Below are 23,307 nucleotides of genomic sequence, written 5' to 3'. Positions count from 1 at the left end.
ATTTGCCAAATACGGTATGCGTTCATTTCCGGGAAAGTTACTCGGTAAAGTAAGGGGAGCGGCATTTATATATTTGTCTTCAATTTCTTTATTTACGTATTTTTGCAACGCAGATAATCGTTCTGGGAGAGGGAACAGTCTCCTGACTAAGACTAGTCCTTGCATAATAGCACAGCGGTAAAATCCTCGGAAAATACACATCTAGCATGGAGAACATTTGTACATAAAACAACGTCAACACACACACCATTATAATCGAATATGAAGCATTAAAGAACAAACTAAGGCATTTAGCAGTTCAAAATTAAAATTCAACATTCTGCTCACGAAGTCATTAAGAGCAAGCGACTATCCTTTCTTTAATACATTTTTTAAGGCGGCCAGAGAAAGGAAAGATTATTGACGGCTAGCAGTGGGATTTACTACGCCTTTTTTGAATAAATGCAGGTAATTACTGTTTTCGCATGCAAATATTGACGCTGAGGCCTGTGGCTACCCTTACCATACCCATCCTTTACCTTTAAATCACCTTGTGGCCTGATGTCCAGTACCTCAGGGCCGAAAATTTTATTTAAGTGCTGTAAACTAACAAGGAAAAATGAACTTTTCCCATTAAGAGTGGATAAATATGCATACAAGTGCGCAAGCTTTTCGTGACATCCTGACGACGTCGCATCGAGAAAACGTTGCACCACTGCAGCCACATCTTCCACATCTAGTTGATGACTGAGGAGAAGGCAGTCGAGTTGCACGCCGTTTCCACAGGTATCCAACGAGGCGTGCCATAAAGTCAGAGATTCAATGCTAGTGGGGGAAAAAGTAGACACCGCACTCTCGTGGAAATCGTTAACATTGGCGCAAGACACCATTATTCAAATGAGCACTGATACGGTCGCCACCTCTGGTTTGCTAGCTTGCTACTTTTATTCCCCATTGACAAACGGGTTGCCTAGTCGGCAATGTCAGACGCGATGTCATTGAGTCTGCGCCCGCATTCAGCCTTCCGCGGTTAGACAGCTGTTGTACGTCTTCGACCATGAAGCCATTTGTCTCATCGCTTTTGCATTCAGCCTGTGCAGGTTGAGAAAGAAATCATAAAGGGTAAAAACACGCACACACAAGAAAGAAAATCAGCGGCGTCTGCGCTCGTCTCACCAAGGAAACCTTAACGGTGTCGAAATGGAAATGCACCGTCACGGAAGCCTGACTATAGATGTGGACCCAGCTGGATCGCCGACTTTGTGAGAGGGCGTATAAAAAGCAAGCGGTGGCCTACACCAGACCACACAAAAAGGGACTAAGTACACGCGTGTTCTAGCCCAAGACAGGCCTCAGGAAATTCTCTGGTTAAACTCTCCGTCGCCGTGACCGAGATTCAAAAGTTCCTCCTGGTTTTACACCTGTGGATAAACTCTCTCCTCGCTGTCCCTTTCGTCAATTTCGAAGAAAATGAGGATTCATTTCGTCGCAGTCACTGTGATGCTTTGCTGCTTCACATACACGACGGCCAACGCCAACGGTGAGTACAGACAAATTCAGGTGTTTTCATTGTCGAGAGCAAATGTTTCTGTATATGATCATTTGGCTGCCCCTGTGAAAATCAGTTCGAAAGTGTGGTGGCTGTACCGCTTCTGTAGTATTGTAACAAGTTTTTATTTTGGCTGAAAAAAATGTAAGTGACAATGCATTCACTTCTTTCGCTACCGAAAGAAGTTTCGGTAAAACTGTAGGAAAAGAATGGGCTGTAATTTTTAACCACGTGGGAAAGAGCAAAAGAGAGAATGGCGTGCCATGCAATCGCATCATTCCATTAATTAAATAATTCAAATGCGGCAAGGTAATATAACCCAAGGCCTAAGAAGAAAAATGTAAAAATTGGTCAAGAGCAATGAATCTGGAATTCGTTCGTTCTTAGAGTAATACCGTACAAAATTCCTCGCAAATGGTTGGCCAGCTGTGGTGGTGCTAATTTCCATTTGCGTGTATCATTGCAGTGACGGTAGTGTGGAATAGCTTTTGTTTGTTCACAGCAAACTGACCTTAACGAAACATTTTGTAGAACTGTTCCTGATCGATTGCTAAAAATAATGTCCTCTCCGTTTCTAGTAGTAGCTTAAACTTGGGAGGCCAGCTCATATTATGGCAGTATTCCGGAGGAGAAGTCTTCAGAAAAACGCTTTACGATACTGATCACGCATTTTTGGCTAGACACCTTAGGCTTTAGGTTCACGTTTGGTATAAGGAATGCTCACAGGGGGGCCTTGAACACAGTCAGAGAATAGTTACCATGGATGGCGCTGATTCATCTTGCTTTCACAGGAAGTGAACTTGATATATATTCTCCAATCCCCTACGCTTTAACTGACCTGAGAATTGGGATACCTGTGAGAAGGACGGATCATCTATCGTAAAAGGAAAAATCCCTGTCACTTCACGTGTGCATATGGCGGGAAGAAACGAAAAGAACTCATGCTTGAAAAATGAACATTTTTAGCCGAAGAATAAGGAAAATTCGACCCTTTCGCATTGTTGTATTTATTGAAATTAGAATTACTTCAGGTATCTTTTGTGGATTTTCTTCGTTATTTAATGAATTCTATGGCACTTTACACCTGATGACTGTCTTGAGGTGTCGAAGAGGGGAAGCTGGGTACGCCGAAGTAGAAACCTTCTGTGCATACATTTTAACCATGACGCTTTATTGAAACGCTTTTTACGAGTATCATGGCGCCGTGCAGTATCGTAACGTCGTAACCTAAAAATGTCCGCTTCGACAAGATGCGTAAAGGGAATACTATCAGAGTGAGCCTGAGACAACCCTGTAATGGCAAGGCAATGAAAACATTGGAAAAAAGTCAACTCCCCGTATTGCATCCTTAGTGGTCCCTACATTAGAAGTGGAAGACCTACTCAGAATACCGCATGGTAAAACTAAGGAAATTGTGAAAACTTCGGCAGGTCTAAAAAATCTAAAGGTATGTGCACACACTCAGGCGCATACCGTAAACCTGTAGACAAATTTAGAGCTATTCATTACTTGCAATTCTGCAGTAGGCCAATTCAAATTTAGGCTATTTCGCCATTAAGCTTAACCTCTGAAACCAGTGATCTTCCGAGGGACCTCCCCTCGTGGTAGAGCTCCACTGTGACCTTGTTCTGATAAACATGCTGAGACGTGTTGCCTTTACAATACTGTAAAGAATCGATATTCTCTCGCAAGCAGAAACAAAGCCTATTTTACGGCCCGCGTCAAAAGTGATGGGCCGTGAATTACGGAGTTCAGGGTAGGATTGGCCGTGTTAGCGGTCGCTCTCGAAAGTGCACCACTTATCATCACGTGGTCCTGTGGTGCCTTGATGGAGGCGAGGAAAGAAATTGGTACAGCTATTGAGGTCATTAATTCGTGTCGGGAGAGGGAGAAAAGTAGGCTTTAGCATCAGCATCATGTGGTTAGGGGAGCGCAGAGGTTAGAAGAGACGGCAAACGCAGACAGGTTGACGAGGTGGCGGACAGTCAAGTGGGCGGATGAGATCAGGCAATCTGCCGAGACAGGACGATAGCGACTGGCGCAGGGTTGGCCTGATCGGAGATCGGATGGAGAGGACTTATTCCCGGAGTGGACAAAAGTAGGTGACGATGATAGTGATGGTGATTAACGTGCGGTCGGAGCAGGCTGTTCAAAACTACGACGAAATTAACGCTGTATAGCCAAGAAATAGGACCACTCCCTGTCTTCCTCTCTTTCAACGAATTTCGGCGTGACAAAATGTCCAAAGCACGAACAACATTAACGTGAAAGGGACCACTTGCTCGCTTCCTAGTAGGTGCGAGCACAAGCATGGATGGATGTAAGCAGGGAAAGCCACCTCGCCACCCACCTCCTATCCCCAGGCCTTATTGGGAAAGTTTACTTCAGGAAAACTGCACTGGGCATAATTTTTAGGCAAGGAGAGTCCAAGAATTCCATTGTGCAAACGCGACCGCGACCCCACTATCCAAGAATTGCCCATAGATCCACCCCTGCTAATTCAGCGCAGCACTTGGGGAGATTAGGCCATTACTGTCAATACAAAGTTTAGTTTTTTAGGATGAACTCGAAAATATTTCCATCCTTCGGTGTTAACTACTGGCGTCCAGCACACTGCACTAGACGGTGGGTGCTTGCCAAGGACCCCTGATCTCCTTTGTCGTTGATGACATGCCAGCGCATCCCCACTGCTCCTCTCATAATATGCCCACCCCTTATCTGCGTCCTATACCTTGCTTGTCCGTGTCGACACAATAGTTGTGATGAAGTTTCTCACGTGTCACAACTTCATTCAGCATTTACTGGGACGAAGCCACAAGCTCAAAAATTAAGCAATCTAGAGTTCACTTCAAGGCTGAATTTTTTGGTGGCGCTGAAGCGCGTTCCTCTCTATTTAATACAACAGCATTAGAAGCCGCATGGGGCAAACGTGCGTCCGCGGTCACCAAACCCGCCCACTGGCTACGGAGAAGTGACGTCACCAGATCAGAGCATTCCTAATGGCTGCAGGAAAGTGACGTCACCAGACGGGAATTATCGTCACCAGACCGGAAGTAACACTACTTACAAGAAAGGCATCAACAGCTACAAATTCTGTCGCATTGCCAACGCATAATGAAAATAGGTGTCCCTGTGAATTGTTATACTCTGTGGCCTGTGGGGCTGTCCCATTGTACACTGATCTCGAATGCTCTGTGCAGTGGAAGCCGTGCTCGAGCAACTGAAGCAGCTCATTCGAGACTTCGTGCCCGACCAGGCCATGGCGCAGCAGTATATTGACAAAATAGACAGCGCACGCGAGTGTCTCGCCATTGCAAAGGACATCAACCCGGCCATAATTAAGCAGGTAAGCCATATCATTCTCAGACTTCAATGACATGAAAGATTACAGCATGAGTATACGGTGCTACATAACGGGATTACATAACGGAGTTTTAAATGTAAGTACATTCTCCGAAAGTCTATCTTTGTGGAAAAATTGGTTTTTGGGGAAAGGAAGTGAGGAAGTGGCGCAGTATCTGTCTCACATATCGGTGCACACCTGAACCGCGCCGTAGAGAAATGGATAAAGGAGAGACTGAGAGAAGAAGGGGAGAATGAGGTGTCGTAGTGGAGGGCTCCGGAATAATTTCGACCACCTGGGGATATTTAACGTGCACTGATATCGCACAGCACGGGCCCCTTAGCGTTTCGCCTCCATCGAGACGCGGCTGCCGCGGTCGGGTTCGAACCCGGGAACCCCGGATCAGTAGCCGAGCACCCTAGCAACTGAGCCACCGCGGCGGGTGAACCTCTTTGTGGTAGTGCAAATTTTAGCAACAGCTGGAGTGGTGCAAGGTGTTGAGGTTAGTCGGACTGTTTAGTAACTGTGGGTGGCTATGTGGTATGTCTGAATCGCTAACGATGTTAGACTCCCATTATAGCCGTAGATAAGCAGTAGTGAACCCCTTTTGGTCAGTCTTGGAGTAGACGGGCGCAATACCCCAAGGTTACTGAGTCATGACCCCACGGAGTGCATGAAAGAATGAGCTGTGTTGGTAGACAGGTGGGACAGCGGTAGGTGGACGATGACGTCTTTGTGATTTTGCCGAACCTGTAAAACTGATTACAATCGAGACCCCTAATAACGGAAAAGCTGCGCGTTTTTCAAAACTGCCGACCAGTAATTAATGACCCCTACTGGAAGCGCTCGCAAGGAACAGTCAGCAAGGATGTACGAGGAGGGAACAGACATGAAAGGGGGTATGCCTTTAACCTCTTTAGTATAGAAAGACCTTAAGTGGTCTCCATGGGAAGACAGGTAATCTAGGTGCGACCGTCGAGGTTCTTCGATCTTGGCGCCGATGTCGAGGCATTGAAAACTATTGCAGGTTGTCCCTAAATATTGCAAGCCACTGTGCTTGGAACCTATCATAACAAATGTTATTTGCTCTCAGGAGGTAGCCAAGCGTTGAGTTATCGTTCCATCTGATAAAACAAACTTTCGAGTTTATTACTTTGCATTGACGGCGAGGTACCCTTCGGGAGCGGGCGTGGTCAGCATGGATTCGCGTGCAGCCTTTTTTATGGCGACGCACTCTAAGCATGATAAGGAGAGTACAGCCCCATGAATTCTTTCTTCATTTATTTCCAGTTTGCTGATGGCCTCATCCCAACGGTTACCGAATGCGGTGGCAAGTTCATGAGCATCGCGGATACTGCTGAAAAAGAAGCGAAGGCAAGTGGCGAACTCCAATCAATTTTTTGTCATCCCCAATAGTTCTTAATCGGGTACACCCCAATTTGCACACAGCACCTAAGAACGCCCGCTAACTGTACACATTGTATGGTATAAAAGGACTCAACTACAAGAAGCTGTGTCATAAAAGAGCAGTTCTTGATCACCACAGTGCACAAGTAGCGATGTGACTACATCACTGCACTTTGTGAATGCGCGGATCTTTTTGATTGTCTTAAAGCATGGGTCTCCAAACTTTTCTGCCAGAGGACCGCATTGTAGGTTTGTCAAGGCGAGGAGGGCCAGAAAATAAATATATGTAATGTACAAATAAATACATTAAGACAAAATAATGGATGGACTTCAGCATAAATTATTATTTTTATTCTACTATAATTGTATTGTATCCATACTGCCATGCCAACATGCAGCAGTTATGATACAGGTAGTTGCTGCAAAACGTGCCGCCGTAGGAAAAGGTCATCGGGGGCGCCGCGCACCTATAGAACGGTGGACTAGAGATAGTGCTAGTCGAAAAACAAGTATGTGTGGAAAACTAATACGAGCCCTTTAGAACTATAGAGATACGAAGCCTCTCTATTTGTTACCTCAATATATTATAAAATATAAATACTTGAACAGCTGTCGCTGAATCTCGCTTAACACAGTGGTAACCGTCGTGTCATTTCTTTTTTAACTTCATACGTGCACGACAACTTAGTGGATTCCATGTTAGCTTAAAGGAAATGTGCTAATGCGTAAAGATGAAAAAGACAGCACGAGAGAGGAAAAAGTGGGTTTAAGTAGGAAAAATACAAACTTCCTCTTCTCATATTGTATTGTTCACTTTTGGGCATTAATGGTCACGCTGAACACAATCTAGCGAGCGCCTAGTGACTCTTGCAGATAATGCAAATTTATTAACTCCTCTCAAATACATAAGCAACCAGCACACAGATATTAAGGAGGCAATGATGAAGGTTTACAGTCCTCTGCTGCAATCTCTACACTTCGTTCACAAAGCTCGGCCCTCCTTCAGGTGCTTTTTTTTTTTTTGCCACGAGAAAAGCGCCTTTAACCACTGATGCCATTCGTGATCCGTGACGTTGTTATGATAAATTAAAGAGGGAGGTTCACACTGAGTTTCGTGTGAAATAATCCATCTTCTTGCTTGGACTCGCTCGTGCTTGCATAGGTAAGGGCATGAGCGTCATTCAATCCGCCAAGGGTTCCCACAATTCCAGAACTTTCTTAAGAAATAACGGGACTGAGCGCGAATGAATTTTCAGCCAGTGTTTTATGGCTTATACAAAAGCACTGAGCCCGAACTGAAACGATACGTTGCCACACTTCAATAATGATTTGTACAGCGTGACCACCGATCCGGCCGAAAAGGTGAAACAAGTAGGCTCTGAATGTGAGTTGGTCGCGGCTCAGCTGTCTCAAACTTTCGTGATTATCGCTAATAAGTGACTCGGCAGCTAGGTTCGTCCCGACTAAAAGTAAGGCGGTTTGCAGTGGCACAAGAAAACGAAAGGGAAATGGAAACTGAGACGCTTGTGTCGAGGTAAATGCAGCGAAGACAACGTCTCAGAGAATGGAGTCGCTCAAACCAATCATTCCACTTACTTTCAGATGAAGGCTTGTTTCCAGGAAAAGGCGGACAAATTCAAGGTAATTATTTTCTCAAAACTGTTCCCCACATCGCTTTTACCAGAGAAAGAACGGATCACATTGCACCGTTTCAGCTGGGACAACGATTTACTACTTGTTATCACCATGCTGTTTTGCGCAGAATGACTGCATATGGCGAGATTTTCGCGAATTGCTGAGGATTACGTAGTAATGAAAACCCATGTGTAGGCTTACGTTGTTTAGGCGCAATGCCAACCCCAGTCTCACCTAAAGTGGTCAGCAGAAGTTGGGGTCTGATGATAATCGCCGGTTGTGGTACATGCTCTATGGCAATAAACATCGCTTTAAAAAATAGTCTTCATCGACCAATTAATGGAGTTCTTGCTGCGTAAGAGGCGACAAAGACTAATGATTAATGTACCAGTTATTCTTGTGTAGAGACGTATATAGAAAAAAAATGAAGGCCGGAGTGAAACAGCACAAAATTGTGAATTTGCTTACGTTCGTGGTACAAATCTAGTGTGGCAAATTAGCGCGCAAGTCAATATCCTTCGGCTTTTTTAAAAGTCAGCAGTCAAATTCCATGTTAGAGCATGCAGAAAAAGCTGCATTTTCATAGCCATCTCAGGAGCAGCACCGGGCAAATTGGGCGCGCAGGGTGTATGTTTGTTGCCCTTGTAGATATTCACAGGCTTGATGGCTCATTGTCAGTTTGTGTATGTGTAAAACAAAGCACTAAGCCATCTCTTTATGACAAAATCTCAGTGATGGATGCACGTGGCATATTAACGAAGAGCGAAAGTTCGCAGCTTTTCCCCCTTAAAAAATGTTATGCATGCTGAACAGCACACCATGTATTCGCCACTGAAAGATGCTGTTTTCTTATCTAAACGCAGTCTTCCAGTGGAATGACGGCTGGGGAAATTGAAATGTTCGACAAAGCAGGGGTAAGTGCTTCGCTTATTGCGCCACAACTGCTCTTTTTTCACGTTCATTGCGCAACCGTTTGTATTTTTTTTGTAATACGAACCTTGCGCACAACATATATGCCACCCACTATAGTACCCTTAGTGGTAAGTAATAATCGTAGTTACAGCCCATAGGTTGATTGTTGAATGCCGCCATACTACTGGCGGTAATAAAAGATTCGTTACACAGTTTGGAATGGAAATGTCTCATCGGGATCAAAAAGACTATGCCAAGGCTAGCTCTGTAAAGAGGGTGTAAAACCGGCTCTCACACATTTATCACCTTTGGCCCCAAGCCGAAAATATGGCCAAGTGCTACGCGAAATGATTTTCTAAGAGGATAATGGCAACAGATATTCAGTCAAGAGCAATGGCGTAGCCAGAAATCCTGTTGGTCGGGGGGGCGGGGGGGTCATGTTGGACCGTGTCCCCCTCATAGAATTTGTGGAAGCACCAAACGCAACAATAATAACTGCATTGCCATTGCCATTGACAATGCCATTGTGTATTAGATAACGCTACGCACTGTCTAGACAGGTGAAATATGTTTTTTTTTAAATAAAAGAATGTATTCGTATGCCTTAAAAATCGTGGCAGACATGATTACAAAACATAAAACTGAGCAGGGGACAAGACACAGGAGAGAAGCAAACAGGACGAGCTGCTCCTGTTTGCTTCTCTTCTGTGTTTTGTCCCCTGCTCAGTTTTATGTCTTGTAATCATGCAATACCAACTATCCCCTTATCGTTCACTCGTGGCAGACATAACTGATACCAATGCTTCCACGTTTTTGCGTATTTAATAAGTAAAGAAAATAACACACGAAGCCTAGAACTGTACCGGTCCGGAACCATCAAAGCAGTGCATGCCGCTGATATGAAAAACGCAAATGCCATGAAATTAGCAAGTAGAGGAGAAATATTTAACGAATGTTTGTCGTTCAAGAACCTTTACATTTTTGTACATATGCGACGGCCAGGGAAAAATCTCAATGACGCTGTGCTGCGCAGCAGCACCTGTCACCAGTCATGTATTGCGAGCAACTGCACCGAAATTTTAGTCGCAACAGCGAGCCATCGGTAGGCCCTTGAAAGTTTGTGCTAGGATGGGGCCCCTTGCTTTACATTACTCCAGGTGCATGGTAGTGGCCACGAAATCCAACCCGAGTTAGCAATGTTCGCGCCAAAATGTCTTTTCTAGTCTGAAAAAGACACTGTAGGTGACAAAATCCGAAATGACTTCCGGCACCGGTGGTTGTTTTGGTCAGCGGTGCGTGACAGTTCGAAAAAATTCCGGGAGGGGGGGCTGGCTGGAAGCGCTATAAGCCCCCCCCCCGCCCCCCCCCCCCCCCCCCCCCCCCCCATGGCTACGCCTCTGGTCAAGAGCATAAAGTTTCAGTTCTGGCGACGGGACACGTCAGGTGGTCAGGCACAGAGAAAAAAAAACACTCCGGATGCTGACATAACTTCATACTGTACTGTGGTTCCTGGGTTCTCTCGTAGGTGTGGGTCCTTGGTGTTGTTACAATCGAACGCGGCAACTGAAAATGTAGACAGACCACCTGCTGTTTCGTGCTCTTGTTTTCTAACACCCGCTTCCAGGCTGGGTCTGCCATACCAATATATATTAAAAACAAACGCACACTTGACAAGCCTTTCACTGTGCAGCTTTCCCTAGCAGAAATTTCTAACTTATACACCATTACAAAGGTAGATAAAAACGTAGTGAAATAAGCGTGGAGAAAAGTGCTGGCCACAGTCTCACTAACACCTCTCGGGCCTTTTAACGGCTGGTTCATTTTATGTGGGCCAGGACAGATAATGTCATGCGCTTGACGTTAATTTGACGCATTTCTCTATTCCTTCCAGCAATGCATTCAAGAAAAAGTTAAGCCATAAACACGGGTCGACTAGAAGCTCCGAGGTTTACGCTCCAGCCTGTAGGTAAACGGATAGCTGACGGCCCGGCTTTCATCGCTGTCAGTGGACGCCGACTCAAATAAAGTACGCACAAGAAACGCCTGCGAGAGTGGCTGTATTCTCGAAGCACGTCTGCCTAGAGTAGAAGGTTTCGCGGCCGTATCTGGCTGTTCTCGAGCGGGGACAGAGGAATGAGTTTCATGCACCTGTGGCTCAAACGGAATAATAATAAGCATGAAATAAATAAACAAGAAATATTTAGTGTTACGCAAGAGGTACCTCTGTCTTCCATAAAACAATATGTGGGCAAATACTAAACCCAAAAGCGTTCGCCGACGCATTCTTGTGGAGAGGAGAGAACACCGCGAAATCCTCTTGGTAAACGGCGTCAGCCTTAATTTTTCTGTGCCCACCCGTTTCTCCTTGGAACTTAGCTAGGGCAGCATTCTGGAAGTGTCCTCTAAGTGGACATGTCTACTTCGGTCCGCGCCGATTGACTGAAGCCCCAAAAGCTGAGGGGATGGCTTCTTGATGGCAGGCTACCAATTTTTCCTGGTGCATCACTCCGACTGAAAGTGGCTTTGCAATTTGATCAACAATTGTAATGCGAGATAAGTATTGCAAAGCTTGTTGTTTCGAATGCAGTTGAACCTCGTTATAACGAAACTGCTTATAACATAGTGTTGGACATAACGAACGAATAGCCGTTCACATTGGCAGCTCCCGTATCTGATACCTCACTTTATCTGATACTCGTTTTTACGAGGCGAAATATTCCCAGAACTGGACATAACGAATCTCAAATAAACTCCACTAGCATTGAGGGCTGAATATGTCTATTTGTAGTGGTGCCGAAAAATTACGTATTGATTACAAGCAACAAACTGAAATTACCGCTCACATCCTGCTCCGTCTATAGCGGAGCGCCAAACACGCGGGAAACTTATCCCGGTTCAAGAGGAGCATGCACTCATTGCTTGTGTGGACATATCTCTATAGCTTAAAAGCGAAGTTGAACGTTGTCGCTCCCTTCTTCAACGAAAGTCGGATACGAAAACCGCTTTTTCCAACTTCCTCACAGCACAGCGCCCGCTGACAGCGCCCTCTGACAGCGCTCTCTACGTTTCCCGTTCCATGTGAAATTTTCCGCACCTTGTGCGCATGTTTGAAACCACTTGGCAGTGCGCATTGTGTGCTGGACAGTAACGCCACCATGCTGGTTTCAGAGGTCCACGGGACGCGAAAAGAAAGCGCACAACAATTTCCCTTGACCAGAAGGCAGCGATCATCAGTTGCTCATGAGCGTGCTCATGAGTTGTGCAGTGAAGAGAACGAGAACGAGCACTCGCGACGAAATTGCAGTCGCGCGCAGTCTCTTAAAGCGACCCACACAGGCTTTATCTCCCAGAAAAAGCAGCTAAATATTCTGAAAGCGTTAACCCTACATGTTCTTTACGACATTGTTCCTCAAAGAGCGGTTTCCTAGGTACCGAACTCCTGCCTGTCAGGGAAGAAAGGCGCGTGCTGACAAATTGGACATATCCGTTTGGTGTAGGTAATTTGGGCCATGTGTTGGGCCCTCAGAGCGCATATAAAAGGCTCCCGCAACGCACATCGGCGGCACACTGAGACTGGCTACTCTGACATGCGACAGTTCCAGCAGAGGTAGCGTTTCGCTCTAACAAAAAAATCGCGAGGCACCATCAGCATCGTTATAACGAGGTTAAATTAAGCACACAACCACATCAAAAGTGCGCCTGTACTCTGCGACAGCTTTTATGACACTGGAGCGGAGGCTACGGAGTCCAAACACGCCTCCTCATCCTAAGCATCGAAATACTGTCCCCTCTAGCAGTATTTAGTTTTCGCTTAAAATATAGTATATTTTAATATCCGTTATTTAACACACATAGTGCTAACAAAACTTCAAGCTTTCAACTTTGAAAGCCCAGGGAAAAACACTTTTCTTGTTTACAACAAATTCGCCAGACATGCCTAGTTACAAGAAGCATCAATAGATGGCGCCAGCTGCTACAGCGACGGACTGAAGTTTCAGCAAAGAGAGCTGTGCTCTTGGCTGTCGGCTTCCGCATGAGCCGAACTATTTGGCGAATTGACACAGTTGTGGACGCTCCGCCCTTGCAGCCTCCTCTTCACTGCGAAGGAAAATAAAAAAAAGCTATCGCTGTGGAAAACCTACCTTTCAATTCGTTCCGCCGTTTTAACGCGATTGCGTTCAGGTTTGCGTTCTGCAGAAAATCCGGCCTCGTCGTCGATGACGTTGCGAGCGAAAAATTCCCAGAGAATCAACCTAGATGAGCCACGTAGGTCACGTGACGTTGTGGCATCATGACAACCAGCCCGCCGGATTGTGAGCAAACTGACCACTGTGACAGGAAGTAGCTAATGATTGGTCGCGACAGGGTGCGTGGGAAGAGCAAGCCTGGATTTCACAAGCTCCACCATTAGCAGCACCTCCCATCGTAGTGCAGTGGCGCATCGCTTAACCGGTGCACCACTGCGCCAGCCGTGCTATGACGACTAGCAGGGACCTATGAATGCAAAGTAAAGACTGACCGATTCCGCATTTATGAACATTCAGCTACTGACGCTATCACGTCATGCCCCCTAAGGCGGAACTTAAGTGTCCCCTCCAATTTTTTAGAGCCGCAAAGACGACAGGTGTGCATAAGAGGTGCTAGACCACCTGTTAACTGTTGCAGCGCGCCAGTTGCGACTATATTTCACGGCTCATTGGAACCCGATGCGGCAGATATTTCGAGAAATTGAAGGAAGGTTAAGAATGCACCGTAAGCAAAACTTGGGGCTGCTGGCTACACCTCACCTTCCTTCTTTTTGATACATTGCATCTGTGCTCGTTTTACGTCGCCCAGTAGAACAACAACAACAACAACAACAACAACAACAACAACAACAACAACAACAACAACAACAACAACAACAACAACAACAACAACAACAACAACAACAACAACAACAACAACAACAACAACAACAACAACAACAACAACAACAACAACAACAACAACAACAACAACAACAACAACAACAACAACAACAACAAACGAGCTGCGGCAGCATCGCGATTTCGACACAGTCTGAATGACGGACGTGGAGGTGAGCGATAGGTGAGGTGCATGATCCCATATCATACTCCTGTACCAACATGTTTTATTTTGTCGCTGCGACGAACCCTGCGCTTGCATGAGTGCACGTGCGTTTTTTACTTTTCTGTGCGCCTTACAAAAGTTTCTATAGACTGTCCACGTACTTTTGACTGTAAGGTCTGTAGACTTTCTATAGACAAAATTTATAGACTAGTCTAGGAAATACAAGTCCTAGAAACAGTGTAGAGATAATCTATAGATTTATGGTCATGCACTTTTAATAGACTTTTTCTATAGACAAATCATAGGCTGTGAATAGAGAAAAGGAAATATCTATAGCAAGGCAATAGAGTCTATAAAGAGTTTATAGTCTGTGTGTAGCCCATCCGGTATCCTCACCCGGAGCAGTCTATGCATGGTCACAAGCCTTCAGGCCACATTTCCTCTTTCACAGCAGTGCGGTGCAGCGCTTATGGCACTTATGGCACTTATGAAGCTCCAAGTGTCGGCTGAAATGCGGAAAACTTTGATCCTCACTTTTCGAGACCCTTCAGCCTTCAGGAGTGCAACAAGTGCTTTTCTGAACTGCTCTAAGGCGAATACTTCGGATGTGAGGCCATATTCGGTTCTAAGCCGAATATGGTATGAATACTTTCGATGAAGGATATAAATAATGAGCGAACATTTCCAGTGATAAACAACTACCCACTCATCCTCGTCTCTTCCGGCGCACGGTTTTCACTGAATAGCAAATATAGAGTTGTGGAAAAACTATGTTGTCGCAAGAAGAACTCACCCTATCAGGAATTTGAGACGCCTTGTAGCTGGCGCCTCTACGCCTTGCGACTTATGCCGCTTCAATGTGAAAAGGGCACTTTTTGGCATAAGTTATCTTTCATAAAACGGATTGGGTTTTGCCACAGAGTTTAGATTAGGTAGTCTCCCGCACATGTGAAAGTCAGCGGCGCCTAGATGGCTCGACTTAAGTTTGTTCTAGAACTAGTCAGTGCTTAAACAGTGGGCATCTATAACAAGTCCGGGATTCTCGGACATCAATTTGAACTGTGAGGCAACAATAGAATATTGTATGGTATAATTAGAATAGGCCGAGTAACGGTTCATTTTTTAGAAAAATGTTCCTTTTAAAGTTTGTCGATCGGACGCATCGAGTAGTTAAGACTGCCATAAAAAAGCAAAAACAATGGGGAACGTTTTCGACGAGAGCAAAAGCGTTAATGCCAAACAAATGCAAGCATGCCGAAGGAAGATTTGCAGATATATTGATTGCTGCAGTGAAATCTTACGCTATATGAAAATTTTTCCGTTGTAAACAACTACTCGTTGAAAAAATGTGCTTGTCCTTAATTTTTGGGTATGTGGTGAGAAAAAATTATCCGCCAACACTGCCTCAGTGTTACGCTTAAGAGCGTTAGATACGGGAGCTTCATCTGTTTCCGTCGGTGTGCTCAGCAAACGTGGAGACCAAATACAAACATACGCAGATGTTTCCGTTCCGGAAACCCCCTGCGACCAACGGTTCGGCCGTAATGATAATAATAATAATTGGTTTTTGGTGGAAAGGAAATGGCGCAGTATCTGTCTCATATATCGTTGGACACCTGAACCGCGCCGTAAGGGAAGGGATAAAGGAGGGAGTGAAAGAAGAGAGGAACAAATAGGTCCGTAGTGGAGGGCTCCGGAATAATTTCGACCACCTGGGGATCTTTAACGTGCACTGACATCGCACAGCACACGGGCGCCTTAGCGTTTTTCCTCCATAAAAACGCAGCCGCCGCGGTCGGGTTCGAACCCGGGAACTCCGGATCAGTAGTCGAGCGCCCTAACCACTGAGCCACCGCGGCGGGGCTCGGCGTAATGGCCGAGTGAAGGTTCTAGGTATACACGGTTTGGGGGCGGAAAGGTCGCCGGTGCGAATCCTACACATTTTTTTGGGCTTCATCTGCATTAGTAATTTTAGAGCCATGGACATTCCAAGTCATTTGACACCAATTCGAACACTCTGCGTCAAACGAGTGGCCCCCAAATTTTATGCAAGTGGTGGTCCCGGGGGTGGGGGGGGGGGTGCCACTTCGATCTCCGCTATACTGGCTGGCACATAGCGGATCTAAAGTATACGTATCCATTGAGGTGCTACGCTGGAACTGTTGCTACACGACACACTGCCGTCACGTGGTGACTGTTATGGTCAATTTGACCTTCTAGATAGACACGTTCTTGACAAACGTGATTAGTAACGCGTACAGGACTTTCTATTACTGAGAGCCATGCTTGAAGCCAGCAAGAAAATAACCATAAACTGACATTTCAGAAGACGGTTACCCATTCTCACACTGCAGGGCTGTAGGCCAATGCGTCCACACGCACAGTCGTTGGCAAAACGTAAGAGCCCTCCCCAGTGTTCCCAAGTTTGCCACTCTGAATGGGGGCGCCACCTGACGAAGCCCTCCTGCTGTCTTTACTCGCCCACTGTACGCATGCGCCGTGCCGTAGCAGGGTGGTCTCACCCTACGTCAATCAGATAAAAAGGTTCTCCGATCGAACCTGTGCTGCCATCTTGTACAAGTTTTTTTTACAAAAAATACAGATATTAGTTGATTGTCATACGCCACGTGATGTCTACACAAGAGAACTAGACCACTGTCTCCAATTCCTAGTGCGAAGCGAAAAGATTGCCTCTAGGCGAAATATATAGCAAACGCAGTTCTCCAGTGCATAAAAGTTTCAGTCAGGGGAACGACAGAGATGGGCCAATGTGAAAGCGAGTAACAAGAAATAGAATTCCCTTCCTGTAAACCATTATTCAAATTCGCCCAAAGCACACCGTCATTCGTTGCCGTAGCTACGCATTCTGTCTTTTTCTTCTTTCTTCCAGCCGTCCTTTGCGCACGGAAACGTTTTGCAGACGCAATATGACGAACTAAGTGTCTTTAGCCACGCCTACTCTTCATCGTCGTACCTGCTTGCACCGCCCCCGGAATTTCGACCGCGTAGCCTTTTGTACGGCCATCACGTGTTCGGAAAGCGGTCCACAAAACAACGACAGTGTACGAACAAGAGAAAGGAAAGCGTCTTTTATTGTCCACGCTTCGGCACAGCCTCTGCCGTGGATGCCGAAACGCATGGATGCGGAGGCAAACCGTACAAGTGTAGATCCAGCTGGTTCCAGCATTCCCGAAAGGCCAATATAAGCGGCTGGTGACAAACCCTGGATCCCACCAGCGAGGTACTAGTCTCTACGTAGAATAGGCATACTCTTCTTTGGCAATTGGCACTCCGCCCCGGCATCGGCATCTTGTCTCGTCATCTGGATAACCTCGTTGTTGGTTTCGGCAGCCCTTTCTGAAGTGTGCGATGCCTCGACTTACAGCGATCATCGCGATGCTGTGCTTTACATCCCTGGTGGCCGACGGTAACGGTAAGCGGATTGCGTTGAAAAAATGGCTTTAAATACTTTCATTTTATGCGTAACATCTTCTTAGTTTATGCGTAACATCATCAGGGAATGCGAAAGAAGCGGAAGCCCATCTTTCACGCCTCTGCAAACGTTGCATTGACAGGCCGAGCGGATATGTAAAGCTCGTGGGCGTTAGTGGCTTGCAATGTTTTCATTCTGTACAGTCTGTGAAAAAATTGCGATACCAAGGAGGCTGGAATCAGCACAGGGTTTATGCAAAAGGACGCCATCACGTCCGATTTTTCTATTCCAGTATATGATCGTAACATAACGCACAGAGACAAGTTTTCGGTTCTGTAGTTGGCGTCACTGAATCGCAGACTACTCCACGCCTGCAAAAGGCCATGTTATAAGAAAGTACTGCACAAGAGTGTGTGTGAAATTCAATATACAATGAACGTATTAACAAGCATTCCGCTACTGACTAGGCGGAAAACACCTTATTTCGCAGTGTCTGAAAACATGACGTAATCATTACACCTTATTTCGCAGAGTCTGAAAACTTGACGTAGTCATTCCAAACCGCTTCTTCTATTTTGTGATTTATCAAAAACAAAAATACAGTAATTAAAATTGGAGAGGACACTCACCTCCGCCTAAAGGCGATGACGCGATAGCGTACTGGGTTAGGCTTTCCAATCTGAGCAGCTTGACACCTTTGAATGCATTTTTCATTGTTTTTAATTGTTTCAAATATTTGATCATTTACACAGTACAATTTCTTAAATAGCATCATCAAGCATTCGCTTTTAATTCTGGGCATTTTGACACCTTTGGAGCCCCCTATCCATTTTTTCATTTTTTTAGTTAAAAAATTAATTAAATGATTACATTAACTCGTCATCGCCTATCACACACCAATCAATCATCAATCGCTAGAACCACTAATTACTATGACGTGATTTTTTTTCGCGGCCCCCGGTTATAGGTTTCTGGTTCGAGTCCCTGCGCGAGCTAGACTCTAACTAGTAAGTTTATGCTGCACGAAGCGCTGAATTGTATGGCACCATCCAGAACATCCAGCGGCAAGCAGTTGGCATATGATTTTTTTTTTTTTGCGCAGCCCCCGATTATTTCCGACACTCGGTGCTTACTACATCGACGGATCTTTTAGGCCGAAGTAGCTGTATACGCTATCGCGTAAAGTTTGTTGCGATCCGCGGACCTTGCTTCGTTGCAGTTAGTTGGAATTTAAAGGTCAGGGAGGAAGCAGGTAAGGCGAAGAAAGAGGGGAAAGATTTAGGGAGAACAGACAGTTGTAGAGGTGTATGCAAAACAACACAAGAGTGCGAAACCCGCCCTAGATTGTCCGCGCCGGTTACCAGCTCACATATTTTCATCACTTAGAATATGGTAGTTCGGCAGGACATGAAACGCCCAAAATAGGAAAGTGACACAGTCTCAGAGTGGGCGACTGGGTGTCAGTAAGAGGAAAGTGCATCTAAGAGTCGTGGAGAATGAGAAGTAAGGATTGCGCTATCATTTTGCTGAGACTGATCTGCCACTCTCCTGCAATAGTTAGATTAGTGGAGATTAATAGGACATGCCTTTGTCTAGCAGTGGGCTTAGCACTGCAGATCATAAAGATGATGGACATGATTTCCTTTCGACATTCCAAACGCGCAGTGAACGCCATCATCGACCGGCTCAAGTCCATGGTGCGCCAGCTGGTGCCCAACGAAGCCTTGGCGCAGCAGTTCATGGACCGCATCGACAACACGCGCGAGTGCCTGCTCATGGCGAGGGACATCAACCCGGCCATCATACAGCGGGTGAGTGCGCCGACTCGGACATGCCAACTCAGAAACGAAGCACACAATAAATCAACCTGGTGGCAGCCCTGCAAACGAGAAACGTTCGCCCAGATTTCCTGGGTTTGTGTCTTGATGAATATGGAAGTCGGACCTGAGAAGCAGCATTCGCCGAAACTAGAACAATACAGTATTCTCATATTTTTTAAATAGCATTATAGTTTTGCTTTGGAGCAGTACGACAACCTTCAAGTATATGGAAATGAGTGATTACTGCGTCGATATTAGATTTGGATTTTCATACCTTCAAATCAGGGAATATATGCTCTTTCCCAGCTGATCTTTTATCTTCTCTACATTGCTCGCACATTTTTTCCACGGAAAAAAATTGTAATCCGATTTTTGACATGCTGCGTGCTCACTAAGTGCAACGCGCAGACGAAGCGCGGATTCTTCTGAAGCGAAGATAGTTTGCCTGATCCTACCCACACCTGCACTACATGTCAACAAGCACAACCGAAATGTAATTCGCTGCGTGCTCACTGTCTCACCCCTTGTTTTAATGGGAGCCGTTTCCTCCTGACCTAGTTCACCGACGGCATCATTCCCACGGCAACGGAATGCGCCGCCAGAACCATAGGCATCAGTGATCGCCAGCAGAGAACTGATGCGGTAAGTAACGAATCACGAACGGCCATTAACAAACTTCCACGTGGAAGTGCGGGAAATAAGTTACAAAACTGCTCCCGTGTGATAGCTGCCCGGAAGGAAGTAAGAATGCGCGTGGCCTATGGTGACCCATGAGAATGATCTAGCATGCGCTGGGCTGTCCTTATCGGGTCGACCTAAAGTTCCATGAATGCTCGCCCTATTCAGGGGAGAAGGGACAACGATAACTGCCTTGAACTCTATCGCATGACGCCTATCACTCTCATATATTCATATATGGCTAGATCCCGTGACCAAGAACGGCACATTCCTCGAAAGCCGCCGCACTATCCCCATCCGGTGGACGCTTGAGTTTATAGTTACTACCAAGGATACTGTAAAGTCCCATTCACACGTGCGAGTCGCGAAGGACGTGTGACCGGTAGCAAGTTTCTATACCAACGAGCTGGTAATCGATGTAAACGTTCACATTAGCAAGCACGACTTGCGGCTTGCTTTTCCGCGTGATCTCGTTCGTAATGAGAGTTGTTGGTCTCGACGCTTATCGGCAATACAAAGCAGTATAATAATAATAATAATAATAATAATAATAATAATAATAATAATAATAATAATAATAATAATAATAATAATAATAATAATAATAATAATAATAATAATAATAATAATTGGTTCCTGTGGAAAGGAAAATGGCGCAGTATCGGTCTCATATATCGTTGGACACCTGAACCGCGCCGTAAGGGAAGAGATAAAGGAGGGAGTGAAAGAATAAAAGAAGAGAGAGGTGCCGTAGTGGAGGGCTCCGGAATAATTTCGACCACCTGGGGATCTTTAACGCGCACTAAACTATAAAGAGCACGTTTTGTTCACTTCCGAGGCAACGCTGATTGGTTTAGCGGTCTGCGGGTGGCAGCCGAAAAGATGGAAAAACGAGCAGTGGGCGTCCGCCCTGTGACTTGGCGCTTTTCGGTTGAAACCTGTGCGACTCGGCTTATGCGACTCGAAAGTGTGGTGGGACAGACCGGTAATGGTACGCCGGTAATGCGGAGCATACGTTATGCGCTCCGTGTTTCTCTGTGCTCTAACAGCCCACTCCTTTCCTCCCGCATACAAACATGTGTTTGGCACCACCCTCTTCGCCGGAACGACTGGTCTGTATTAGAGTTACTCTATGATACATATACAGTAACTCGAGTTCTTATTAGGTCGCGATGCCATCTGTCGGAAGTGCTACGAAGCTCTCTCCAATGACCAGTCGCACCGTCTTATCTGTAGGGTCGGCTACCCTCCCTATTTTGTTCCACGGTAATGAGATGCACGGTATACAGTCTTTGATGCACCTATCTGTGTAAAAGGAAGAAGGTACTGCGAGCAGTGCGTACTTTCATTTGCCATCAGAAACCCCGAATTATGTGCAGAGTCGCTTCACTGCTAGACACTGTCAGATATGTACAAACGTTTTCCGGTCATATTTCGGGCCCTTTGGCACGGTAATGGAACTTAGTGGCGACACACGCGTTATCCGTCGTTTTGTGGGGCTTTTTAGGGGAAGCTTTACAAACTCCTTCAGTAGTTCGCCATTTAATTCTCAACTTTTATCTCAGTACTTAAACTATCATCCGCAAGGGATGGTGCTCCCTGCTCTTAAAGACCGTCAACAATTATACTTAAGTTTAATTTCCCTAGCGACTGACAGCGCGATTGAAGCTGCCGGCATAATTCACTAGCGACTTATATCAACCATTCAACACAGTTCGAGGACTGATATCTCTGGATATACCAATTTACAGAATAAAGCGCCGAAATAAAATTACGCTACTACTCACATCGCTTTTCTTCAGTGGCACTGATAATACGGAACCCATTGTGCTAAAGACGCATTCAAATTATGTTGCTAAGAAGTCACAGGCATAACAACTTGTACAGGTAAGCTTTTAATGCAATGAATTGCGTTTAACGTCCGTCGAGCACAAAATAGCAACCAACTACGCAAGGACCTCCAAAACGGAAGTGCAGCGACGAAGTGTGTAATATTAAATGTAACGCAAACTCATTATACTTTGCAGCTGAGGACCTGCTTCCAAGAGAGGGCAGACAGATTCAAGGCAAGTTAACTTTTCTTCCTTTCCACAAATTTTTTCACGCTCCACATACTCAGCAAAGCGCCTTATTTCTTGCTCTCAGAATTTCATTTCTTTGAATTATCTCACCTTTTGCTCGTCCTGCGTCTTTCCTAGTGTACTTCTCATTAGCGATAACGCCCAACTAGACCACCAACACTTTGGACTACAGGATATATGCTTTCCAACAAAATTACTTGCCTCTTACCAGCAACCTCGTCCGTAGCGTGCATAATCTGCAGGTTGCACAAGGACTGCCTTTGGCTTGCGCGAAAAAAAAAAAGGATTACCTATGAATCCCTCCGCACCAAAGAAATAAGTATTTTATTCGTGCCCCGAACGGCAACCTTTGTCAGTTTGAACAAAGTAGTGTGAATACTTCCTCTTTGCCCGTCAGTATTAAAGCAAGACATCGAGACAGACCTAATGTCAAGTCTTTACTAAAAGTAACCGGGCAGCGATGATTTGTTTCTTAACCGCCTAGCGAAGCACTTATGGCAGCTCTTATGGTGTGAATCTGTGTAAATTATGATCAACACTCGTCCTCACGTTCTGATACCTTTCGCTCTGAAGGGTTGCCAAAAAGGCTCCTTTATGCGGTTTAGAAGCGAAAACCTGTTGCTCAGTTACTTTCGGCAAATGGGGTACATAAATTATGTCTCCGAGCTGAGCTTGCGCTAACCTTAAAGGAGCCACACTTTTTTTTTGGAAACCAAGAACATTAGGCACTGTGGACTTTACTCAAACACAGGCTCTTGAGTTACCCGGAAACGACTGACCGGCCATAAGGAAAACGACTTCTGCAGGCGCTGGAGCCATTGTGCACGACATGTGGAGCTACAGCTTTAACATGAATTTTGAACCGATTGCCCTAATGTTTATCCCATGCTGTTAAATCTTACACCAACTGGACGCAGTCTCTGCATAAGCGTAACCGATGTCTTTTTCTTTTATGTCTTGACCCAGGCGACAAGCGGTATGACTCCCGACGAGATGACCTTGTTTGACAACGCTGGGGTGAGTGCTACGCGTAGTACACCATGCCGTTTTTAGACGTGCCGACTTGTGTAAAATGTGAACTGCCCTAAAACTGGCGTCCGTTGCATTTCTTGTGTGGACGATTCTGTACCTGGCGATTACCTCCTTGTTTTACCTTTTAGTTAAGTATCTACGTGCGTTACGTTTTCTTCCACCTTGGGCACGTGACAACGTTATTCAACGCGTGCAAGCATACGCCCGTATTCGTGCTCATCTTCAGCTTTCGTGCGCTCCCTCAAGCACGCCGCCTCTGCGGTTAGCGTCTATCGCCTGTATTCAGGGCTGCCGTAATCCTTAACAGCAGTCTAAGCTCTCAGTTGCTGCCGAAGGCTAGTTAGTACTACATGGTTTGTAGAAGT

At 45.6% G+C, this 23,307-nt stretch overlaps 1 protein-coding gene across 4 annotated transcripts in view; it reads left to right on the top strand.

Annotated features, from left to right (window-relative positions):
* The first annotated feature begins 1,268 nt into the window (after positions 1–1,268).
* Positions 1,269–23,307, top strand: part of LOC144108777 (uncharacterized) — a 25,101-nt gene continuing 3,062 nt past the window's right edge. The window contains exons 1-6 of one of the 4 annotated variants that reach the window (XM_077641954.1): positions 1,269–1,519; positions 4,729–4,874; positions 6,162–6,245; positions 7,881–7,919; positions 8,777–8,827; positions 10,717–10,869. In XM_077641954.1, coding sequence (XP_077498080.1) covers positions 1,450–1,519; positions 4,729–4,874; positions 6,162–6,245; positions 7,881–7,919; positions 8,777–8,827; positions 10,717–10,746 — 420 coding nt within the window. In that variant the 5' untranslated portion in view covers positions 1,269–1,449 and the 3' untranslated portion in view covers positions 10,747–10,869. Of the gene's footprint in view, positions 1,520–4,728; positions 4,875–6,161; positions 6,246–7,880; positions 7,920–8,776; positions 8,828–10,716; positions 10,870–17,258; positions 17,332–18,996; positions 19,143–19,709; positions 19,794–21,856; positions 21,896–22,876; positions 22,928–23,307 lie in introns of those variants that run through there. The other 3 variants (XM_077641956.1, XM_077641957.1, XM_077641955.1) reach the window with 3 other exon arrangements.

The sequence above is a fragment of the Amblyomma americanum genome, chromosome 10 (genome assembly GCF_052857255.1).
Source record: "Amblyomma americanum isolate KBUSLIRL-KWMA chromosome 10, ASM5285725v1, whole genome shotgun sequence".
NCBI lineage: Eukaryota > Metazoa > Arthropoda > Arachnida > Ixodida > Ixodidae > Amblyomma > Amblyomma americanum.
Note: the sequence above shows the minus strand (reverse complement) of the source record. Positions and strands in the feature narration are given on the sequence as shown.